Raw genomic sequence first — 26,382 nt, 5'->3', positions numbered from 1 at the left:
GTTAGTGGATTTAAAAAATGAAGCGACGTCATTTGTTTGTTTTATTTGACAAAATGTTCCGTTTTATTATAACCTTTTTTTATTTGAATGTTGTATTTTTGATGGTTTCTACCCTCCGTAGACTTAATCAGGAAATGTTCGTCAATGTCTACTATTCAATTTTTATATCTCTTTGGACCGAAATGAAAAGGACCGAAACGACATTCCATTTAAATATTGTATGCCAATTTCATTCCCCAGTCCGAATCTCTCTCCAAAACAACCGAATCATTTCCAAAAATAGATTTTAAGTCATCAACATGGAAAAAAAACAAAAACTACGTACACGCCGTAGAAAAAAATAAGATGAAGGTTTGTTTCTCTTCCTTCTGCATACATTGCTTATCAGCCTCTAATCCCTATTCACTCAGTGGGCGGCCAAATCAGAAAAAAGCCCCGACTCTGAATCCCTTAATTTGCTTAAAGAGATTAGTCATAATGATGCATAATAAATGCCTCTCATAGAACGTAAAGTGTTGCGTTTTCAGAGAATAGATAATAGAGTTAATCATGACTTCGCTGAGGCATTTTTTAATAGGATAATGCATGCATTTCACTTTAAAGCGTTTATTGCCTCAATTGTGGAGGTACATGTATATCTGCAGACCAAACTGTTTAAAATTTAATGAATTGATGAACACAAGAACGTTTCAGTGCTTGCTCAATTATGCAAATTCATGCAAATTATTAATAAAAAGAATCAATCTCCACGATAAATGTTTAAATACTTGTACAAACTCTGTCTTACTTTTTACACTATATTTATATTATTTACTGTAAGAATGTACATGTATCTCTATACCATTGTGTATATGTGGTTTATGAGAATAAAGATATATGTACAACTCATATGTAAGTACAAAATTATACACAACAAACACTTAAAAATAAGACAAACATGAACAAAATACAAAAAAAAAAAATACACAACAACTAAACAAATTTCTTAGATTCGTTGTGTATAATATAATAGGATTTTGGACTGCCTCCATGGTCTCGGGGTACATGTAGCATGCTCATGAGTGCAGCAGGTTTGTGATTCGTTCCTTGGTCAACCAAGTCCTATTGAATATATTGTACTTTAAAATTGGTATTCACTGCTCTTCTGCCAAGCATGTGGCATATAAACTGTAGGAGATAAAGTGATGAACAGTTGGATCAGAGTCAAAATTATGTCCAAAGTGGGTGGACATACATGTACCTACATGTAGCTGCAGCCTTTTACTTCTGTGAGCTAGCACAATAAAAATTTTGCTCAGTCTGTTTGATTGGTCAAGTATGCTCATGACAAAATGCATATCTGCCTTATGATGGAAAACCATAATCAATCAATCAATCAATTTTTGTGCTTTTGATGTCTCTTTGATCATGTATGAACTGCTAATGACGATGCATTTAGTTCCAGTAAATGAAACAGAAGAATATGGAAGACAAAGAAAATGAAAACGTGCAGATAAAGAACAGAGAAAAAGAATGTGAAGTAATAGACAAAAAAGGTAATTGTATATTGATTTGCATATGATATGAAGAACAAAACCTTAATGTCATTTAAGCCATCAATTTGAGAAAAAAATAACTGGTCATAATTTGGTTTAGGTTTAAACTTTTTAAACAAGAAACTAAGAAAGTAAATATAAACAGATTTAGGCTCATTACTTTGGTAATAGGAATTGTTGTTATAAAGTGTAGATGTGAATACTATATTGCCATGTAGATCCAACATAATCTGTTTGAGTTATTCGACTATTTTCAACATTATTCATAACCAGAAGACCCTATGGATGCATCTCCTTTTAAAACTAATTACATTTTCTCTAATCAAAACTAGTGACTTTTTACCTATGACTTAGGAAGTATATAACATATTAGCACTTATGCAAATAGTAAAGATTATAATAATAGGTCATGTAATTATAACGCAAATTATGCAGCAGTGGCAGGGGTTCAAATTAGTATTTGTCCAAATTCTGGAACTTTCAATTTCTAATGTAAAAACATTTTACTTAGGTCGTGGACTCACATATCTTACATTTAGTCTTATTATAAACCTATCCCATTCTTGTGGTGGACCTTTCATGGAGGATGCAAAAGAATTCCCAATATCTTTCTCTTTTGAAAGCATAATTGACCCCCTGGATGGGGAACAAATTGCTGTGTGTAGCTTTCTTGTTTGTAAAATGTCTTATTGGATATTGTTGTCAGAAAGTATTTTTTTCTTCTATAGATGTACAAGAGGAGACACCTAGCCAAAATAACAACAGTGATGTAAAAACTGATGAAGAAGCAGCATGTGACGAAGTGCCTGAAGGTAGTTCTGATCATATGATAGAAATATCAATAACAGATCTTCCTATAGAGATTATAGTCCATATCTATGATTTTCTAACCTTGGTAGACAGACACAGAGCATCTTTGACCTGTCGTGCAATGTTTGAAGCTTTTTCTCATCCTAAACTATGGCGGGAGCAGAATCTTTCATTGTTAGGCAATGTTGCTAATTATAGAAACAAGCACATGTATACATTATTAAATAACAACATCCCTGAACAATCAAGACATTTGATTGAAAAGTTCGGGAAATATTTTCAACACCTTAAGATATCAGTTATTGGATACCTTGGAAATCTAGAAGACTGGTCACCTGTATTACTGGAACTTAGTCAGCAGTGTAGATTGGAAAAACTGACATTGCAAATAGGCAAGGTAATGACTTTTTCAGACCTCTATGGGTTTCCACCTTCACCTAAGGACCTGAAGGTGATGTTGTCCTTCATTGAAAATGCATTTCGAATGAAGCATTTGGACTTAAAAAGCTGGCCAATTTTTCATCAAACCATGCAAAATGATGATCAGAATATATTCAAAGCTTTGATAAGAAATTCTAAGATAAAAGAGTTGGAAAAGCTTGATTTATTTCTACCATACAATAGTCAAATGTGGGCAGAAAGACAACCCATCTTACCTCCTCCTGGAACAGTGATAAATCTCATTCAGCACTTTGAAAACCTACAAGTGTTAGGACTGAGGTCACCTATGCTTTCAGATGAATTGCTGCTAGAACTTGCTGATAGTTTACGACCAGGGAAGATGAAGTTAATATATATATTTGTAACTTTTTCTGGAGCAAGGCCAGAATATAAAATTCCTACCATTCAACCGTCTTCTTGGAAGAAATTGGTAGCAAATAATCCAGCTGTAACTGTGGAGTGCAAAGTAATGCCTCGGGTTCCCAACCTTGATTTAGGCAACATGCTTACCATAGAATGTCCTTTGTCAAAGATTGAATTCCTTGAGTATGCTAGAATAGACGAAGAGCTTATTTTCTCTCTTGCAAGCAAATATAATAGAAGTCTATGCTCATTCAAAGTGTATTGTGAAATGAACGATTGCGATGAAGCACTCCTCAAGTTGGTAGATGAATGCAAGTTACTGGATCATTTAATTGTTTCCAACTTGAATGCTAGTAGTATTGTTTACAACTGCTCGCGTGGTGTCAATTACAAGACAGTAAGGCGTCTTGCTTCAATGCGCGGAGAGGAATGGAAGATGTTCATTTTTAATCTATGGAACATATCTTTTGAAGAGAAATCTGAAGTTGCAGATGATGATGATGATGATAGTGATGACACAGTAATTGCAAAAAATGACAAAGGAGAGTATTATTTAGTTGGACTAAGAAAGTTTCATAGCAATAATTTGGATAAAGAGTCCACTCTACAACGTGGTGCAGAACTCAAAGAAATTGTAGAATCTATTCTTGGCCCAAAATATGTAAAATTTGCCCCCCCTACAATAGTTGTCGCAATGGGAAGGAAAACACAATAGAATTCGTGTCTCTGTTAGAACAAAATTCAGGGAATAAGGGTATTTACCTATATTTATATCTTATATAGAAAGGGAGGTAATTAAAGTATGGTGTACACCTTTCAGTTATGACAGTGGTCATTGCTGGATCTTGTACAATGAGTTCATATCCTGTTATTTTTATAGTGGATCATTATCTAGTAATTTTTTTTACTGTAATATGTTTAAAGAAGTCTGAATCTGTGATAGTACCTTTCAGTTGTGTATAGTTTTATTTTATTAATAATCAAACAATATTTTTTCTGGTCTAATGTATAACATTTTTTGAAGTAATTGTATATGTATATCTCAGTGGTGGATGGGGGAGGAGGGGGGTCAGAGGGAATCCTCCCTTTGAAACTTTTCTTGATCTGGATTGGCCATTGTATCTGATCATATACATGTATTATTTTACACTTTTTCATGTAATTAGTTAACCGGTATTAATTCATTTATATATTTCACTTGTATATTGTCGTGCTTTGAAATTGATGTTTTTTTAAATAGATTTTGATTTGTACAACCACTGTTACAGCCCCTAAACAAATTCCTGCAACTATTTCATATATGGATGACAGATTGTTGACTGATCGCTGATGGATCAGTGACTAGTGACAGATCTGATCTTGGTTTTGTTTTGTAAAATAACTGATGATTGATTCATGTAAATTTCTGAATTTATTTAATAAGATGGTGGAAAATAGAAAATAGTAAAATCAATGGTCATGTGATGTTAAATGGAAGCATGTATTGGTTTAGGTACTGTAGTATAGGTAGATAAGACAGAAGCTAGCTAGGATACTACACAGGCAGATTCACAGATTTTGAAAAGGTGGAAGTTGTCAGAAAGATAGGGGTAAAGTTTCTTACTTGCTCATTTTTGCCCAAAATTGGCATGACATTTACAAATTTGAAATTGGAAATTATCATGGCATGCAGATACAGCATTTAGATATGCAAGTTTATTTATAAACATTATTGATAAACAACTAATGGCATGCCTCAAAATTACTTTTTTTCAATAATTTAAAGTAATTAAGTAGCACTCCAGCTAAGGATCATGCAAAATGTGATTCATGGGTAAAAGCCTACATATTTTATTTTTGATATTTTGTTTGAAATGTCATAGTAAACAGAAATAAACATGTGGTTTTTCATATAACCCTGCACTTAGGAGATAAAAATTATATAGAATGCACTGTAGATTTTAAAATTAAGGGAGATAACTCTGTAAATGACACTCAATACAATAGAATCTACTGTATTTTCAATGTCGATTATCTCCTAAGAGCAGGCAGATTTGAATGAATAATTATACATTTCATAGTATAGACCCATAAAACAATTTAATTACAAAAATAAAAATTTGTAGCATTTTTTGGGGTGTATCACATTTTTCAGATTTTGCATGATTCTTACAAAGACAGCTACTTAAATACTGTTTGAATCCTATTTTGAAGGTTATATAGTTTTAAATGTTTCCTCCTATCATATTTTGTATTCTTTTATCATGTCTGTAGCAATTTGAAATAGAGTAATAGAGGATGAAGTCCTCATAATAGTAATCAGTATGATTTCAATCTTTAGCCTTAGAAGCACAGAGAAGCTGATTTCAGCCTGATTGGAAGTTAACCATTATTACAAAGTAATACTAGTTTTACTAGTTTCATATCTTGAACAAAAGCAAAATGTTTTATTTTTTTTATAGCTCACATCTTAAAGTTTTCTTTTAAACTATGATAAGAAATAAATCCTAGTTGATGTTAAACTAAAAGGCATGATTATTTTTAAAAATATCAATGCATCCTCTTACAGGTTATACCAGCCTCACATAACCAAGTTCAATACAAATTTAGGTATTTGTTTGTCCCGGTCCTCCAATTTATAAATATGTCCTTCTTCCTTTGGAAGCAGTCTTGCAGGCTGGAATAACTGTTGATAGTAAAATCTGGAGGTCATCATAATTGACAGCTTCTCAAAGACTATAAAAAAAAATCAGACAGTTTACTGTAAACAAAGGGACATTGGTAAAATGTACGACAGATTTCAACCTTGTGATTTTTTTTAATTACTCAATTTTATGTAGATTAAGTTTTATCTCTCATACCTCAGGTTCATTTTTGCAATGGACTTTTTCTATGAAAATAGGCTCACACAAGATAATGTAGATATTTTGGAAATAGGTATGGGTGCATGGTCTTAAAAACCTTTAAACATCTAATCTAAAATCTTCATTTTTTTACTAATTAAATTAAAACAAGTGTTAAGTAAGTGTCAGAGCCACAGAAAACACATCTCATGTTTTGATTAAATGTTCTTGTAGCTTATAGTGTTTTTTTTAATACTTTTTTAGTTGCTGTACTTTTAAGAGTAATGCAAGGGGATGATATTGTTTATTTGCTCAGAGCACTTCGGACTATTGAAAATCAAAAACACTTTCATGCAATCATTTTTTTCAGTTATAGGGAAAAGTCAATGAAATGCAATTCTAATATGACCTGCTTCAAAGCTCTTTAGACCACAGCCATGGTATTAAGGTGAGTAACACATGACCAATATTTCGGGCAACACATAGGCTGCATCTGTTAAAAAATATGAAGAGACCAGTCCTATTAGATTTGAAATAAATCAAGGAAACTCGATTTTATCAATGTTTTACCACAGGCTGGTCATTTATGCCGTTACTTATCCCCTCGCTATTGCTTAAGATAAAACAATGCAACATAAATAGCCAGCCTGTGGTAAAACAATGATAAAATGGAGATTCCGTGATTTATTTCTTAATTGTATATGAAGTGAGGTACGTCAGCGGTCCCATCAGAGCACAAAGATCAATTAACAAAAAAAATTTTATATCATTACTCGCTAGTTTAGAAGAAACTGAGTAACTTCAACCAATATCTGATATCCAAAAAAATTTGGTAAGAGACCTTTTTAAGACGCATTTCCTCATTCCCCTGATTCAAGAGTCTGTTATGCTGAAATTTATGGTGTTGAAGGAAATTAAAGTAGCTAATGCTTGCTCTAGCATAGAGAATCAATTGTAAAATATAAACACTATATGCAGGAGGTGAAGGTGTATTGCTGCACAGGTAAGGACAATTGATATTAAAATTAAAATTTTCTCGTTTATCATAAATCTTAGTGCTGAAATGACCACTGTTGTCAATATCGAGATAAAGGTCCAAAAAGATGCAGAACAATCTGTTTCTCTAGCCCCCTTTATCTCGAGCTCTGGTTGATATATTGACGGTAGCCATTTACCAAAAGAAAGAATGTTGATGGACAATACATCATCAATACGTCTGTATGTCAAATTCAAGGATTTAGCATCTTTTGTATTTCAATTCTTTACGAGATTCTGATTAAATTCAGTCTCGTATGAATATAAAAACAAATCGGCTAGGAGAGGAGCACAGTTAGTGCACATTGGAATACCAAATTGTTGTTGAAAAGAATCTCCAAATGTGACAAATATATTATCAATGAGGAAATCATCCATATCGCAAACTGCTTTTTTGCGTAGTACATTCTTCTGCGATGCTTTAGAGAAATATGTGTTTTTGTAACCAAAGAACAACATAATTTTTAGAAACAGCAAAAGATTTACGAATTAGTCCTTTTAAATGAGATTTCAGTTTATAATGTGATAACGTAGTGTAAAGAGTTGAGAAGTCAAAAGTTTGGAGAGAACTAATTTCCGAAAAGCTGCGGGATTACAGGTTTTGAATTTTGAATTAAATCTTTAGAATTTTTATGCATCCACATATGATAAATGCCACTACGAGAGTAGGTGGTAGTGCAACTAGCTTGCTGTCCATCCTTCACTGCGGACAATATCTGTGTTACATGAATTGACATCTCAAGGAAAATCCAGCTATATACCTTTCTTTGTGTGGATTTTTATGAAGTTGGGAATCCAATACAAGTAAGGTAAGTCCTTACATTTTGTTTCGATGTTAACAGAAGACGTGAAAGACTTGCGGTTGTTCAGGATTTCGTCTTTCTCAAAAGTACTGCGTTTGGTACGTTTGTAAGCGGCATTACCTCGGATGTTACTATCAATGCCCCATACCTTAATAAGGCAATTGAAGTAATCGGATTTACAAACAAAAACAATTAATGTTGGAAGCTTTACCCACAGGGACGATAACATATTTCTCATGTAGTGAGGAAAGGCATTCAAGTGCCTCATGATCGTTGAATACGGACTTGGGTCTTTTATTGACACATTTCATGATATTGTCAATACGATTCCGTACCAACGATAGGCTGGTACGTATTCAATCTGACGACTCGAATTCTGGACTGGTTCATAAAAAATGTTATACACCAAAATTAAAGAAGAAATAAGCAAGCTTGAAGTGTGGACCAGGTGCACCGGTATGGTAGACGTCCTCTGCTTTCCGGGAAACACTTGTCAAATTGCTCATATGATGTCGAATCTGGGTTAAAAGGAAACTTTTTTTAAGAGGGAAACTACGTAATATGTACGACATTGTAAACAAATCTGATCTTAGGGCGACACGAATTGTTCCTATAGGTATACTTACTGTCCGTTGAAGGACATGTCAAACACTTTTTTTCAGAAACTACAAAATATCCTCCAAAGAAATTGTGTATAAACATTTAGATACACAATAACAATCCAATTGGTCGGTAATAAGCTCACATAGACCAAGCGTGCACGCGATATATTAGCATCATTTTTTAAGGCCTTCGTCATTATTATTTCTGTAAACATTTCTTTAAAAAAATGTTTTCATCTGAAACATGTAGAGCTCTTGTAACGAAATGTAGTAAAAAGGGAAGTAGGATTCAAATGATAATAACAATTATAATAAAAACACAATTCAGGGATAACGATAAGATAAAGGAACAGACAAAGGCAAGAAAGAACGTGAAAGTACCAAAATAACACACATTCGTATAGAAACAAAAGTACAAAATGTTAATGAGCAACCCAGACTCCACTAAAAATTGAGAGTATGAACGAGGTGCGTCGGTAAGGTAAATAAGCGTCTTCTTCTTTTCTAGAAACACCCGTCGAATGCTCACGAAACACGAAAGGAAAACAAATCGGTTTTCATGGTGCAGATATACCATAACGAATCATGTGTTCATATAATGACGACCGTGTAGCAACATAAGCCCGTTCTAGAAAGAGCAATCAAAGTAACCAAGACTCTTGCGGAAATCAAAAGAATGCAACCCAGGAACAAAAAAAAAAAAAAAAAAAAAAGCAGACATAGAAAACAGAAAAACACAACGAAGTACATAATATAACTAAAATAATATGTACCAAACAACAAAAGTAAATGAGCAAATCGGATTCCACTAAAAACTGAGTGCATTGTGCACCGGTAGAATAAGCGACCTCTATTTTTCTAGAAACACCCGCCGAGTAGCCTACTTCTTGAGGGAGGTCTAGCGCGCTACAAAATAAGTCCGCATGGTTTCGGCGAGCTCTACAAAACGTAAGAGTTTTGATATGAAAGCTTCATACGTAGGTGCATAAAGAAAATAAATCCAAAAATCTAAGACTTTTTAAATACAATAAGTCATTATGTAGCAGAAAACATCCTTTTAATTTGAGTGAGAGTATATAGATTATGCTGGTCAAGTATAAAACATGGCTTATATAACTATTTTTGTAACACTTGTGTGTCAATTTCAAATTCTAAAAACGGTGTCGGACATGGACATATACACTTGATCAGTCATTCTATTATTTGAATTGCTCTGCTAAAAGGTTTTCCGACAATCACTCAAAGAAGCAATTGCTTTCTAAGCCAAAAATGTCGATTTTTTAAAATTGACTTGTAATTTGAAAACCACTAAAAAATAAGAAAAATATTGTTAAGAGATGGTCTGTAAGACAGACCATTTTATAGTTTCCCTTAAAAATCATTGAAAACCATCACTGAAATTTGAGGTTATTTTCTGTACTTCCTGATCTCAAGAGATTATCTCTTTCGTCAAAGACAAATTACGCGCGAAAGAAAAACAAAAAAAGGTTACTAATTCAAAACAAAGGAAAACCTTAATACATGCGCATAATATAGACTTGCTACAAGTACCTCTTTTATAATATATATAAAACAGAAAAAAATCTATGGATTTTTTCTGATAACAATAGTTCCAACTATAACAAAAGGGGCTATGAAATGTGTTTTTCTCTCACAACAATCTTTTTTTAGTTTATTTTAGAATTTAAAAACTTTCTATTCTGGCTGTATATAAATTAAATGACCAATTCAGTCCCGTTTTGTAAGTTTCCCGATGAAACCATTTCACCAGTCACATCTCGCACAAACAAAGATATATATAGTCATTTACACCATGGCAAACAAGAGCATTTTTGCGTGAAAAAGGTTATTGACATAAAAAAAGTATATCTATAGAAAACGTTATTTCTATAGGTTCTATTTTCAGCAAATTTATTTTATAGGAATGTAGAAGAAAGTTGAAAAAAAAAATGTGAATAGATTAACAGAAGATTAACTTTTAAAAATGTATATTGATATCAATTCAATATTTAAATACCAAATTCATTTTCAATATTCATTAAATTTTTTTTCAAGTACGATGAGATGCTGAAAGTCAGAACAAGGTTTAAATCTCACCCATTCAATTGCGTGGAGACTGTCGAATAAATGATCCACTGTAATTTGTAAATCAAATCAATCGCAGTACAAGGCCGTATTAATGTATACAAAAACTAACAATATCACTATTATGTTGAGTCTGTATACAAGAAATTATATATGCAACATTCATGTACCGAGGAGAAAGTCAATACATAAAGAATTTAAAAATATTTATTTACATGTTTCTTGCTTATAACTAAGATTATCTAATTAACGATTGTATACTTCCGAAATACGCATCATCTTCGAAACATCCCGGATCCTTTGATACATAAAACAGAATACGTTCAGACTCGAAAAGGGATAAATCAATTTAAATGTGGATATTCTTGTGAAGTTGGATAAAAAGATACATGAACTTAGAAAAAATGAAATGAAAAAAAATGTATATATCAACCGTAATTAACATGATCTTAAAAATCTGTAGACAACAGAAGTTTGGATTTAGTGCAAGTTGACGGATTTCGTATTTACAGTTTGACAGGGGACTATTTAGATACGATCAATATATTTTAACAGGAATCATGTTGATATGAAGAATATAACTCATGTGGTGTTTCTGATCTTTATCATATCGAATGCAGGTTTGTATTTCTATGCCAAATTAAGGATTTTTTTACATATCTATTCGTCGGTTTGCCTGTCCATGGATCATTAAAATTGTTGCTATAAGGATTTTTAAACATTATAGTTTCATTATTTTCACAATCAATCTTAAATGCTTTTTTAACTTTAGTTCATCTTTTGTTAAAACCGCCGATATTTGTAGCCCTAACAAGTTTCTCTGAATATCATTGTCTTCAAAAGAGTGCTGTTGACAGCATGGATAGCAATTAATAATCAGATATCTTGCACACATTTAAACATTGAATTCTTTTTAAAAAGTTTAAATTCTGTTCAAAAGTCTTACTTATTTCCCCTTATATGAAACCCTTTTCACTGTATTCTATTATAAATATTATTTCACTTGTTTTTGACCATAATTTTATTACAAATACTTTGTCTTGGTAAATATGTAAAAATAAATAAATAAAAAAAGAACAAAAATAAAAACATAAAAACGAAACAAAACGAAAACACAACACAAAATAAACACACAAACATACAAAATCTTTATTTAATGCGCATTAGACCCGGACCGTCAACGTACGGTCCAAATACGTGTTATTTTGGTTTTCATGTTCTCGGTTTTGTGTGTCTATTGTTTATTGCATAGTCGTTATCATTTGACTATACTCTTTTCGAGTATCGTTCCAATCCTGATTCCCGTAATTTTCTATCGAAATATCCGTGTTGTCTAGAACATCTGTTAACGTTGTGATTTACAAGTAGCTGTTAATACGGCAAAAAAAAAAAAAAAAAAACAACAAACAAAAAAAAATAAAAAAAAACTAATAAAAAAAAAAAAAAAACAAACAAACAAACAAACAAACAATCAAACAGAAAAAAGACCCACCGTTTTGTTACAGTATGACGTTGTCGTCTTCGTCGTTGTTCTTAGATGTTTAGATGATTGGTTTAAGGAGGCTCGATATAATTTTAAAATTACAGATTTTTCTCAAACTTTACACTTTGAAACCTTTTATTAAATGGATTAGAAAAATGCAAAAAGTAGGGGGTCACCGATCATCTAAGCTGGATTTCCGCCCCTAAAAAATAGGTGATTTCCACATAATTCACCCAAACGTAACAGAGAATGCTTGGGCAATTCTTTTCTTTACTACCAAGTAGAGAAAAAGTTAACAACTAAATTACAGGATTCTATTAAATTCTCAAATTTTAATTATTAGTAGTGAAGATCAGAAAAATGCAAAAAATGTATATGTCACCGTGCTTTTGAAAAAAAATAAACGGCAAATATTGTGTTACCTTGGCAACAAAAAAGTGACATTTTCGACAAAACTCCTAGACGGGAAAGGAGTCATGGCCATCGCCACTATACGTCACCTAAGTTACATGATGTCTCCATAGACGGTCTCCTTCCTTTCATACAACAACCTCTTGGACTTCATCACATTAGAACCAAACTTTATTCTATACCTCTCACTCTACTACACTCCCTTTACAAAACAAGTCTTGACACTCCTGTTTCTGACCCCACCTCATCATTATACAGACTTGTTGCCATCATTTTGGATATTGGTTTCCACAGACTCTTTAAACCAGTTTGTGTGAAAAGTCAAGATGAAGAAAAACGATCATTTCTTCCACTACCGTTTATCAACAAAGATATAGATGCAAATAATTTGGCTAACATCCTCCATCACAAAAACGTTACCAACAAAATTCCGCCATATTTCAAAGACAAATCCATATCAATTATTTCATATTCCTATACTTCACCCATTGCATCCAAAATTTTCAATTATAAAAGGCTATTGCAGAACCTCGAGATTGAGAACTTCAAGGCTAAACCACCTGACTGTTCTTGCAAAACCTCTCCATTCAAATATGGTCCTTCTGGTCACGTCGTTACGGGAGATTTAACCATCATCAAAAACGAATCTCTGCGTAATATCCTTTCTAAAGGTCCCAAGTACCGTGAACCACGCTCCATAAATTGGAATTATAACTTTAAAGTTCTTATGGATGCCGTCGAGGACTATGCAAGAAAATGGATAAAACGAGAACAAGAAGACATTGATTCTCTGTCAGAGTTGTTAAATGCCGTGAGGTCAAAAACATTGTCTACTATACATGACAAATATGTCGTACCAGCAGACAAAGCCCAAAACAACATTGTTTTTGTCTGTAAAACGTTTTACATCCATTGTTTATTATCAGAGGTAGACGTATAAGATAACAGCAGTGATAAGACCTGTACTGCTACCACACTCTCCAAAGAAGAGATTGTGGAAAACCATAAATCTGTGCTATCCTCTGTTGGTCTCTCTACCAAGGACGATGATTGTGATTTACCATCTATGTACTGGATTCCTAAACTCCACAAGAATCCATAAAAACAACGTTTCATAGCTGGATCTGCAAAATGTACCACCAAACCTCTTTCAAAAGTTTTAACTTCTGTACTCACAACTGTCAAAGAGGGTCTGCAATCCTACCACAACACTTTTACACCCGTAGTGGTATTAATTCAATGTGGATCCTGAAAAATTCGGAAAATCTTATGGAAACAATTAGTTCAAGACTATTATCTGAATATAATAGCATTAAAACCTATGATTTTTCAACACTGTATACTTCTATTCCCCATACTCGGTTAAAATCCCGACTTAAAAACATTATACATCGTTGTTTTTCCAAAAAAGATGGTACACCTAGATACAAATATATAGTTCTTGGTAGAGACTCCTCATACATTGTAAGAAATAATTCAAAATCATCTTCCAAATATACAGAGGAAGATGTTTACAAATGCTGGAATTTTTAATCGACAACACATTTGTCCAGTGTGTTGGACGTGTTTTTCAACAAACGGTCGGCATTCTAATGGGAACAAATTGTGCTCCTTTACTTGCTGACCTATTCCTTCATTCTTATGAGGCTGACTTTATATCTGATCTGATCAGAAAGAAAGAATATCGTTTGGCTACATCCTTCAATCTCAGTTTCCGCTATATAAATGACGTATTATCTTTAAACAACCTAATTTCGGGGATTTGATACATCGCATCTACCCAAAAGAACTTGAGATAGAGGATACTACAGACACTGTGAAGTCAGCCTCATATTTTGACCTACACTTAGAAATCGATGGTAAAGGAAAACTTTACGACAAACGTGATGACTTTTTTTATTCAGAATTGTCAATTTTCCTTTCATCTGTGGCAACATCACCTTCAGCACCTGCGTATGGAGTGTTCATATCACAACTCATACGTTATGCCAGAGCTTGCCGAAACTACGCAGACTCTTTGTATCGCACTAGAACTCTAACAAATAGGCTTCTGGAACAGGGTTATGTTGCTACAAGATTGAAGTCTTCACTACAGAAGTTCTATGGTCGTCATCATGAACTCGTGGATCGTTATGGTGTATCCATCAGCACCATAAAAACTGATTTATTCAACGTGTCATAGTTTTCTTTTCCCGTTTGTCTACCCCGGACTTGACTTTTTATGAGCACCTCGGCGGGTGTTTCTAGAAGAGCAGAGGATGCTTACCCTACTGGTTCATGCTCCCAGTTGCTCATTTGCTTTTGTTACTTTGTATGTATGATTTTAGTTACTGTATGTTCTTTGTTGTGTATGCCTGTTTTCCATGTCTGGTCTTTGTCCCTGGATTACATTCTTTTGATTACCCTATAACCTTCGTTCCCTTGATTATTCTTTCTAGTCAAAATCAGTCATTTTCTACATCGTGTTCTTGCTAAATGATCACACAAGGTAATATATAGATATATTTTATTAATCTCTTTTGCTTCTAACTTTCCGTATACTGAATGAGTTCTTTATTGGGGAAATTTTAAAGAATTTTTGTTGGAAATCAAAGGTTTTATGTTGAAAAATCACAGATTTTGAGAATTGATTCATGTTTACTTAATATCTTCAGTATTGGATTGATTTCAATGATAGTTTGCATGTGGCTTGTGATTATAATCTTGGAGTAGTTATTGATGAAATTATTTGAATAAAAACGATTTTTGGAAAAAAACAGGTTTTTATTGAAAAATCATAGATTTTGAGAATTGAGTCCCATTGACCTGATAACTTGAATTTTTGATAGATTTCAATAATAGCATATCTTTTGTGATTATAATCATCATGGATAAGGTCTTTTTGGACATTTGAATAAAGATCTTTTTTGAAATTCGCAGCCTTTTGTTAAAAAAATCACAGGAAAATTTAGTCTTGTTTCAACCAGACCAGGAGTATCATAAAAGTGTAAATATATGTCACAAATTTAATTATTGGGTAGTTCTTTAATTCAACCTATAATTCAAACTTTTGATGATTGCCATCAATGGAACTACCGCTGCCAATATAAGATCTTATTGTATGTTTAGTGCTCCTGTATATTTGCAAGAACTAGTAAGTGCATACCAGCCGGTCCGTTCTTTACGATCTGTGAACAGTTGTACCATCAAACCCCCACGTGTTCGAACCAAGACCTACGGCGAAATACGCTTCGACAAGGCTGCGGCAACGTCTACCAAATGACCTGAGAAATGCGCCATCACTTTTATGTTTTAAGCGGAATGTCAAAACTCATCTTTTTAGACTTGCATATGACTGTTAACTGTTTTAGGTTTTACTGACTATTTATTGACAATTCGACTCTTATGTTTTAATCTGATATTCAATAGATACTCTATATTTTGAAGTCTATATTTTATTAAATAAATGATATTGATTCTTTTATATAGATATATTTTATGCGTACATTACCTAATTTTTTTAATAAACGTTCTATACATTTTAGACATCAATTTTATGTAATGCTAATAATATTTTTTTTTCCTTGTTTTTAATTTCATATGAAATATTTTAGTACAACTAGCATATTTCTAAAATTTTAATATGCATTATGACTTTTATTATTTTAAAATTGGTTTATTGAAACATTTAACTTTCTACTCAATTTATTTTAGAGAAACTTAACATATTATTTTACATATTTTATATTTATATATCTTGTACTTGTAATTTATTATTATTATTGTTTATACATAAGCCTATGTTAATATTATATACAGTGTGTATGAGTTATGGTGTGTATGTGTGTGTGTTTTGTGCGTGTGTGTGTGTGTACGCGCGTACATTTTGTATGATAGCGGTTAGTGGGTAAACCCGTGCATGTGTTTGTGAGTGTGTAATGTCAAGCGCTTAGTGCAATATTTGATTTTGGGGGCGTTGACTGTAATCATGAAGGAATAATGGTCAAAAAGGCGACAAAACAAACATTTCCTGGGCTCTGGGTGATTACTTATGTAAAAGAGTATAGATCTGTATTAAATTACACTCCAAGGATAAATATACCGAATGAGCAGAAAATGTGAAAATGTCTAAATTTTTATCGACTATATATTTATGTAGTTTAGTGATACTATGGGAACAATTGTGTTCCGTCTCTTGCCTACCTATCTCTTACTCTTATAAGGCTGACTTCATTGCAGGTCTGATCAACAAGAAGGAACATCGTTTAGCCAAACCCTTTGATCTCAGTTTCCGCTATCTTTAAACAATCTTAGTTTGTTTAATCTTAGAGAGATTATAGCGAGCAATGGAAAAGGAAAACTCTGAACCAAACTATACGACAAACGCGATAACCTCTCATTCCGTATTGACAAATATTTTTCATATGTGGAAACATCCCTTCAGCACCAGTGTATAGAGTTGTTTTGTCACAGCTCATATGTGATGCCTGGCGTACCCTAACTACGCGGACATTTTGTACCATGCACGACTTCCTACAATTAGACATCCGGAACAGGGTTACTTCATGGTTGTCATAATAAACTCTCGGATTACAATGGTGAATCCATCTGCACCATGTAAACCGATTTGTTCACCGTGTCATTGTTTTCCTTTCCTCTCTCTACCCCAGACTTGACATGTTATGAGCATTTCGGTTGGTGTTTCTCGAAAAGTAGAGAATGCATAACGGTGTCACTGGTCCATGCTTCCAGTTTTAGTGGAGTCCGCATTTTACTTTCTTTGTACGTGTTCTTTGTTGTGTGTATCTTTACCTGCACGTCTAGTCTTTATCCTTAGAAGGTATTCTTTTAAATACGGTTCGAATCTTGGTTTCCTTGATTATTATTTTAAGATGCAGTTTTTCAAATTGTTTCAATTGTAAATCGTTTGATACTTATCTTTGTATTGAGAGGACGTGCAGCTGTCAATAAAAGCTATCGACATATATCATGAAAAACAAAAACAAACAAAATTTCTTTCTTGAATGTGTTTCATCATTTTTTTGGGGGGATTAAACCTACTTCATTTGTTTTTAATTCCACTGATATTAATCCAGAATGTAAACATCATCGTGTTACATCATATAAAGTTGTCAAATTCTATAACGCATATATAATATTTATTTGATGTAGCATGCATCGCTTATTTTAACCTCTATCGTACAAAACAACTTTATGGATGAAATGTCCTGTGCGACCATACACCGTGTACTTTGTTACTACCTTAATCTAAACACACAAAGAGGAATCACCCACCCAGCGTAAGCTATATATTTTGATAGCCTAGATGACCGGGTGGTCCATTGAATGCTGTACTTAGTGCTAGCAATGTCGCAGTAAAATAAGTTCAAGTCCAAACCAGGGATCAAAGAAAAAGTTGCTTTGCAAATTTGGCATTTTTAACATTCTTGTAAAGTTTTCAAACCCTCTTATAAATATGTTTTCAGATGTTTAAAGTACATTACTAAGCATATTTGTGAGCTTCCTCTATATTTCTTTTGTGGACTTGACGATATAACTGACGATATAACGATCCCTCAATTGAAACATTTTTCTTGTCGCGTGTGCTTCTAGAAAATCATGATTATTCGTATCCCTTTTCATTGAATGAATTACGAAATTATCCATTTTTATATTGTTTATAAACTTTTACTCCAAATTTAATATTCAAACCCAACAACCACAAAGAAAAGCAATTACATTAACAATTATTCAATGAAAAATATTTGTTATATTTCTGTAATTTTAAAAGAATACACAGTATTAATATAAAATTGAATCATTATCAGTAATTATACATAGGCTGGCAGTAAGTATAGTCATCGACCTTGGAATTTGAGTGAAAAAAAATGTTTTGCAGTTACATCAAAAGATTTTTTTTGTTTATCTGAACACAGTGGAAACGACGAAAATATTATGATCTACAATACGTATAAAAATTAATACTGTGGTACGACAGTATAAATAAATGAATTAGTATCTAATAGCAACGCAACGTAAACACCTCTTGTAGATCCTGAATTCAATTAACATATTTATTTTATGACATCTTTCGAACAAATAAAAAGGGTTTGACAAAATAAAATAGTGAAAGAACTGACCAAAATTATTGCATAACTTTTAAACGGCCATTATTTTTATTGAAATGAGGAACTTCTAATTACATAATCTTTTTTTCTCTTTTTGACTTCAGACTGTATTTGTAACCTACCTGCAGATTTGACAGGCAATTGGATCAGTGCTGACAAGGGTATCATTACATTTAGCAATAATGGAATCACAAACTACCCGATAGATCTATCGGCTAGTGTATCAACCATGGATTTTGGATGCGAAACATTGTCAGATGGACAATATTATCTCAGGTAAATAGGGAAAAAGTACATACACCGCTAGGGGTTCGAGTCCCGCATGTGACAGAGTTTCCAGGCACCTATTTTAGCCCGGAGGTTTCACCGATTTTCCAGTCTGGAATATTTGGGTTTCCTCCCCCGCAAATCTGGTGACCATGCGATAAGCTCACGTTAGCCAAACTCTCGTAAATATCGCCGTCAGTTTAAAAGCTGTATAAAGCTTATGTTAGTTATTAACTTGTAAACGCGTGTGTTTTCACCGATATTAAATAAAAATTACATACCCACCTTTTAGGAAATGGAAGAAGAAATGATCTAATGATCATTAAGCAGCATACTTTTTATTGCCTTGTCACAGCGGTTAGTGAGATATGAAATAAATATATCCTAAAGCCAAACAAATTTCAAAGAAAAAATTAAACATAAAACAAAAGAAAAAAAAAAAGAATAGGAAACATTTTGAATTCCTACGTAACGTTTAATCAAAGACAATTAACAATATAATGCATGTCATTATAAAACACAAATAGTTTCTGATGGCAACAGTGTCCGGTTGACTCTATTTTGTAATTTCAGAGGGACTAGTACTTTTACTATTTTTACTACAAATATCAATCGTCCTCACATTTGCTTAGAGTTTGTGAGTTTGACACCTGACAAGTACTATTATTATGTAGCAACTAGTGAGTATATAGTTCATCCTTTTATTTCAAGCACTTTATTTCGCTGATTAAAGCCTGAATTTAAATAATATTAAACAATTTTGTAACTTATTTATAATACAAATATACCTTTTATATATTAAAAGGCAGGTTCTATGAAACAGTGATTCATTGAAAAAATATTCCTGACTTTTAATGCTCCTGAATTTTTACCTGAACAAGTTAAGAAACAATTATACTGAAATGCCTACAAAACTAAAATAAGAAAAAAAGATAAAAAATATAGTTGTGGTTTTTAAGAACTATTTTTTATTATTGGAAGATTGATAAATGCGATTTAGATGTTAACAATATCATTGAATGCGTAAATTGATACTGAAGCAAAGTCTTTATTATATTAGCCATAGAACCAACAATTAATGAGAGAATTTATGTGAAGTCAGATTCTACTGTAGTTACGCATACTGATGTGTGTAATAGACAAAAACCATTTGAGATTGGCACCTATGTTATGCTCATTAGAGAAGGTAGGTAAAGGTTAACATATCGGGCTGCGGTTGACAGAAAATAGAACCGGAATTTAATTCCTTTATCCTATTTCCAGTTTCGTTATAAACTTAAAGTTTGTTGTTTTTTATTATCATATTGCAACTAAAGCTTACACATTGCAAGTCGGATCAAAGATTTCGTGGAAAGAATTCTCTCCAAATTTAGGTAGGGAATCCGCCTCCCATGAATACTTGCCTGCATGGTTACTTATGTAAATGGACATATGAACTATAACTCCAAAGTATATACACACTTCAAGATTGACTTTCTTAATTCATATGCAATGCAGCTGATTCGTGATTTGTTGGTAACGTAGATTATTGCGTTTTATCTAATTTGATACTACGACACCATTAACGTCGACTGGTCACAGTGCGCTAAATAAGTCCAAACGAATTAACGCTTAAGGATTATATATTGATTACTACAAGAATCTATGATAATTTAAACAACAATAACAACAACAAAAACAAACTTTTGACCAAGTTAGTTTCGACAACCAAATGTGGGTCAATTCTAATTTGTTTATAAAAGAAGAAGCGTTAGTTGTTGGTGTTATCGCATAACTTTGGTACAAAAAAAAAATAAAATAAATTATCCTGAAGTAATCGTATAGAAAGATTTACGTGAGTTTATTGGAAATTATTATTGTTAAGTTGAACCCAAGCTTTACAGTTAAAATATTTCAGGTACCAGTGTCTCTAGTCTAGCCATTCGCTGTCCAAGTGATTTATTGAACGTTTTTGATACAGTTAATTTTAAATCATCAGGTGGTTCAGGGAACTGTTCAGGTTCACAACTGGATACCTGTGCAGACAAAACAGCTGCGAACTTTACTTACAGTAGCTGTAGTAATAGTTTAACGTATACCGGTAAGTGCCAGATTTGGTGACATGTGACAGTTTTGGTTGAACTCAGTGATTACAATTTAACTTTTATTGTTAAAAAAAACAACCCCCCCCCCCCCCGAAAAAAAAGAAGTAAATCCGAAATGGAATGTAATGTCGTAACTTGGAACAGATATTTTATTCATGCACCTTATTTTCATTATACATTGAGAGAAAATGGATTTAATTATATCTAAATTTGTAAGCAAGTACTAAGTTTTGAGTTTGTAGTCAGATTATATTTATTACAAATCGAGCCATGTATTCTCTTGATGGGAGAAATATTTTTTTTAGAAAACAAGCACGTTTGTTTTTAATTACTAAAACATATTTAACATTTCATTTGTTTCACATTTTCTGTTAAAACGACAGGTTTAAGCCGTATCTAAAAAAAGTGTTTTTTTTTAAGCTTTCATTTGGAAAAAAAAGTGAGAATATTCTTAATTTATATATCGATAATTTTTGTTTCTTCCGGTAAAACAATTGGAGAGTGGTTCTAATCGGTTCCAAATAAACCAAATCAGAGCAATGAAATAAATAACCACATTTCTAAAAAAAAAACAAAAAAACTCCTCAAAACAGCAAAATAGAATGTGTAAAGTATCGAAAATGCCTTAACCTAACGATTTTATAGATGGCGGCGAATTCAGATGTTTATATTATAAATGTTCTGGTGAGCTCACATACTTAGCACTGTGGAACGTGGATACAACTGTCACCGATGGTCAAACGCATAGATTTGTTTGCTATGTAAGTAATCTTCTCATCAAAGACAGACTAATGCCATTTTTAATAACACAATTTAAAAATAAATATTTGTAATCGAGTATATCTCCAAAATTCCATACAACATTTAAAACATTCACGATAAAGGTAAATAACTTCAGGAAATTAAATTAAACCCAATTGGCGTCCTTTGAGTTGCTAGAATTTAATAAAATTGTATAGACAATACCGTTTTGACATCATTACTTACACATTTTACGCTACCTTTTATTTGTGAAATCGCCAACTAAAATATTGTACCGTACATATTTAGTGGATAGGCACTAAACCAATCATTGATTATGAACTATCAATTACACTAATGCATTATTATGTCTATGTTTACACTAAATCAGAAAATAGATAGAAATGGCAAATGAAATGTTTGAAGAATTTATTTTATTTTAGTTTTAAGAAAAAAATTGCTATTATTTTTTTGTCATATTTTGCATTTGATATCTGATTCTGATTGTATCTGGTATTCATTTGAAATGCAAAGCCCCCATCCCCCTAAAAATCATCGATTATACTCCCGATAGAATTTCATTTTCAATACGTACTGTTATAGGTTATGTATTGGCATCGGGGAAGTATGAAAACCACAGCTTATCCAGGATCATGCCATGCAGAACAAACTGCTACTGCTGTAGAATCTCCTGGTGTTATTATCACTATGACAGATGTTTCTGGTAGGGTTCGATTGAATTATAGAAAAAAAAATGCATCCAAATGTAATTGACGAATCGACGCACATACTATAATTGAAGACAAGCCACCAATTAAAAACTTTTATGCATTTGTAATGCCACAAAAAGCATTGTACACAATTTAAGTCACACAAGTATGACGATTACTTGACGAGAACTGTAGACAAATAGAAAGATGTACGTGTATATTCTCTTGTTTCCTCAAATTTTAGATGTGAAGTGTCTATGACTTTGATTAAGACAATGTTTTGTGAAACACTAATGCGTATTGTTAGAAGTAAGTTATTACATTTTTTCATAAGAGGACAAGAAACTGTAACACATTTCTACAGGTGAATAAAAAGTAAATTAACATAATTATGATGATTTAATATTTGTTCTTTTTTTTATTGATTGCAGTCGACTGCGGTAAGTAAAACCAAATGCATTTTTAAAAAAATATTGTTTTAGATGTGTAATGATATGCTTACATTTTTATGCTTCTAAATTTTCAAATGACACATGTACAGTATAGTTTAGTAACCATAGTGGCCATTGTATCGATGCCACAGCAGGAGTACCCAAAGTAGTGTCCGATTTTACACATATTCTCAGTATCACTAAAAACAAAGTTGATTTAGCGACGTAATAGCTACAATGGATAATTTTAATTCTTTCCTTGAGGCTGTTCAAATTCAATTTTTAATCTCTTGGTAACTCTGAATTATAAAGATCATCACTAAACACTACAGATTTGTATCTCTGACAAGCACGGAGAATATTGCTTATGTATGTTGTTAAAGGAATTATTTCTTTGTCATGCTCTCTCTGTGTACATAGTATAACCCCTAATATTGAATATTTTTCTTGCCAATTTATTTTCAATTTATAGATCCTGAAAAAGGCTTTGACTTAGTACCGTACTATGTAGGTGCTATAGCACTAGCTCTCCTTATCATTGGTTGTGTCGGTGTTTGTGTGAGCTACTATCATTATAAAAAAGCTGACAAGATAAACAGGGTTCATACTATTAGAGTGAAAGAGAAGAAACAGGAACACATTAATCGAGAATCTTCAAGTGGAGTATTTTCCTACGGTATGTATACTGGTAATATCATGTATCAAAGAATAATCAAGGGAACCAAGGTAATAGCGGTAATCAAAAAAATGTAATCCAGGGACAAAGACCAGACATGGAAAACAGACATACACAACAAAGAACATGAAGTAACTAAAATCATACATACAAAGTATGTTTGTGTACAATTATGGTAGATCAAACCTAATACTTCTAGTAGATAAATTTTCCGTTTTTGTTTTGGAAGTTGACCTATGGTAAAAATACTTTAGAATATTAATGTAAAAACAAAGGTCACCAAACTCGTTTACTAGATAATTGAGCCTCAATAAAGGCAGTTTTTATATGCAATCTGTGGGGAACTATATAAAAAACTTTGTGAATAGAATTTCTTCTACATTTACATAATGAACACTCAACTGATATTCTTTCGTGTTCAAAACAGGATATTGGGGTCACTGAATTTTGTTCTTGTAATATTAAAAAGACTTAAATTTCAATCACATTTCTTTAGAATATTTTCCCGCAAACAATTAAAAAAAAACAACGAAAAACAAAAACACAAACACAAACAAACAAACAGACAAACAAAAACAAAACAAAACGAAAAGAAAAGAAAACCAAAACAAAACAAAAAAAAAAAAAAAAACAAACCTAAACAAAAGAAAATAATAAAACAAATTAGCAATCAAATATCAGATTCTGTAAGAACTACGCAGTTAGTACGTTAGTACCACCAGTATAAAAAAATACATGTTTTTTTCATTCGTGTTGATAAAATTAATTATAATTACATTACAGGTAATGAATAAATACGTTCCTATTGCAGATAGCTCTGTCAAAACAACTCAATTTTCTAATGAAATAGTACAAAAAATCTCTAGTGATGCAAAGATAATATGGTGGTCATTTCAAACATAAATTAATTCCATGGGTGAACATGTATTGTCAGATGGGAGGGTTGTCAGTGCATATTCAGATTTATTTGCAACTTGTCTGAATCAAAGGCTTATACGTAAAACAATACTATTTATAAATTACAGGTTCATTTGATGATGACTTCAGAAATATCAGTACATCAACACCTGAACCTCCACAGAACTTCCAGTATCTGTTTATGCCAATCGGAGCTATAAAGTCAAAAGAAGTGATAACAAAGCCAACTAAAAATATTACACACCAACCAAACTCAACACGAACAATTAAAGACAAAGAAAAAAGAACAGCTAAACAACCAACGAATGCAAAACCTCTGTCAAAAGTACTGGATGTTACAAAAGCCAAAGAAAAAAGACCACTGAGAGTAAGACCGAAATTGACATCGCCTCCTACAACACTGACTAATATTTTAATATCAGACGAAACACTAAAGAGTGGAAAAAATTACGACGATATTAGTGATAATTTTCACAATGGATATCCTGGAAAAGGAGAAATGAAACAGTTAAATGTTCAAACTGCAGAAGATTTCTATAGAAATCAGGAACTTCACGGTGGTTTTACACACTTACAACGAAAGCATAGAAAAAGAAGAAATGAACAAAATAGTAATAATAACAATATAAACTCAAGAGAAGCAAATGTTCATGCACAGAGTGCTCATTATTTCACTCCAACGCATGATAGATTTGTTAAGTTTTCTGAGCGACATAACATTTATACTGATGTGGACGTGTATAAACCGAAAACTAAAAAAAGTGTTAAAGCAGAAGGTCCAGATATAAGAGGTCAAGGGACAAACACTGTACATTACTTTGACAGGCGGATACCGATGCATTGGAAGTACTGAAACGAGTGATGATATATGTATGTTTATTTGTTTTGTCTTGTTTTTGACAACTCAACTTTAATCATTCCGTCGTCCTTTGTTTGTCGTTGTTGATTATTTTCAGCTATTTGTTCTCCTTATCCGTTTTAGACAAACATTTCTAGAATTTATTTTTGCTTTTATCAATGAATACTCAAATTATGTTTACGGATATCAAAACCAACCAGGTTTTTGTTGGCCCTTGCGCTAAAAGGTCTGTGAAATTTAAATCAAGTGCAAGTGTAGATCCAAAGATAACATGGTTTTTTTTTTTATAAAAAAAGTAAAATATATTAGACAATACAGACCTTTCTAGGTTTTTAAAGTAACTTGCTGAAAGAAAATGGACATATTATTTTATTTTCATAGTGTCGAGGCCATCTTATTCAACCTTTTTTTTGTTTTTGATAAACGGTATTATAAATACTTTTTACAGACTTTAAAACGTAATGAGACGATCAAATGCAGACAAACTGTCATGCTGTTACCTAAGTAGCACTCCTGCTAAGAATCATATAAAATTGGATACATGGTTGGAAAGCTCACATATCTTTATTTTTTTATATTTTATTTAAAAGGCTTAAATAAACTAAAAATTACATGTGGATCTTCAATTATAAGAGATAAAAAATTATATAGAATGCACTGCATAATTTGAAATAAAGGGAGATAACACTGTTAATGACACTTAAATACAATAGAAATTATTGGAATTTCAATGTGAATTTTTCCCATTCCATCATATAGACCTATAAAACAAAAATAAAAATGTGTATCCTTTTTGGGGTATATCACATTTTACAGAATTTGCACGATTCTTTCAAAGATGGCAACTTAAAAGACTCTATGTCTCATTACATGATCGAGTATACAACGTACATTTCAGGAATTGAATAGTTTTGAGTAATTTTAGGAGAGCGTAATCAAGGTAAGCGAGATTGATCGGAAATTTAAAAGCAATATATTCCAAGGATAAAGACTAAACAGGAAAATTGACATGTGTATTTCGAAAAAAAATAATCATAAGAAAAAAATATGAATAGACACACAACAAAGAGCATGAAATAAAAAAAATATTCGTCTGCCAAGAAAAAAAAGTAAATTAGTAACCAGAACTCCCAATAAAAATTGAGAGCATGGACCAGCTGCATGCACAGGTTAACATCCACTGCCTCGCCATGTAAACT

The 26,382-nt window shown here is 32.4% G+C and overlaps 2 protein-coding genes across 2 annotated transcripts; both read left to right on the top strand.

Annotated features, from left to right (window-relative positions):
- The first annotated feature begins 219 nt into the window (after positions 1-219).
- Positions 220-6,209, top strand: LOC148604760 (uncharacterized). The gene is made up of 3 exons (XM_088547941.1): positions 220-351; positions 1,439-1,535; positions 2,264-6,209. Exons 2-3 carry the CDS (start codon positions 1,448-1,450, stop codon positions 3,862-3,864), a joined length of 1,689 nt encoding a protein of 562 aa, XP_088404067.1. The 5' UTR covers positions 220-351; positions 1,439-1,447; the 3' UTR covers positions 3,865-6,209.
- An 82-nt stretch (positions 6,210-6,291) lies between these two features.
- On the top strand, positions 6,292-25,796 carry LOC148604759 (uncharacterized). The gene is made up of 10 exons (XM_088547942.1): positions 6,292-6,419; positions 11,052-11,116; positions 18,602-18,773; positions 19,338-19,444; positions 19,825-19,950; positions 20,662-20,844; positions 21,494-21,609; positions 22,193-22,355; positions 23,203-23,406; positions 24,432-25,796. The coding sequence occupies exons 1-10, from the start codon at positions 6,409-6,411 to the stop codon at positions 25,175-25,177; spliced, it is 1,893 nt and encodes a 630-aa protein (XP_088404068.1). The 5' UTR covers positions 6,292-6,408; the 3' UTR covers positions 25,178-25,796.
- Positions 25,797-26,382: the final 586 nt, after the last annotated feature.

This window comes from Perna viridis, chromosome 10, assembly GCF_037379345.1.
Source record: "Perna viridis isolate PV_CMFRI_1.1 ecotype Kerala chromosome 10, ASM3737934v1, whole genome shotgun sequence".
NCBI lineage: Eukaryota > Metazoa > Mollusca > Bivalvia > Mytilida > Mytilidae > Perna > Perna viridis.
This window is presented reverse-complemented; position numbering and strand designations above follow the sequence as displayed.

Excerpts from the sequence above, each read along its gene's own strand:
- LOC148604760 (XM_088547941.1), top strand. The coding sequence starts at position 1,448 with ATGAAACAGAAGAATATGGAAGACAAAGAAAATGAAAACGTGCAGATA. Across the intron at positions 1,536-2,263 it reads TGAAGTAATAGACAAAAAAG|ATGTACAAGAGGAGACACCT; the intron begins GTAATTGTATAT and ends TTTCTTCTATAG.
- LOC148604759 (XM_088547942.1), top strand. Across the intron at positions 19,445-19,824 it reads CTATTATTATGTAGCAACTA|CCATAGAACCAACAATTAAT; the intron begins GTGAGTATATAG and ends TTATTATATTAG. Across the intron at positions 21,610-22,192 it reads CGCATAGATTTGTTTGCTAT|GTTATGTATTGGCATCGGGG; the intron begins GTAAGTAATCTT and ends GTACTGTTATAG.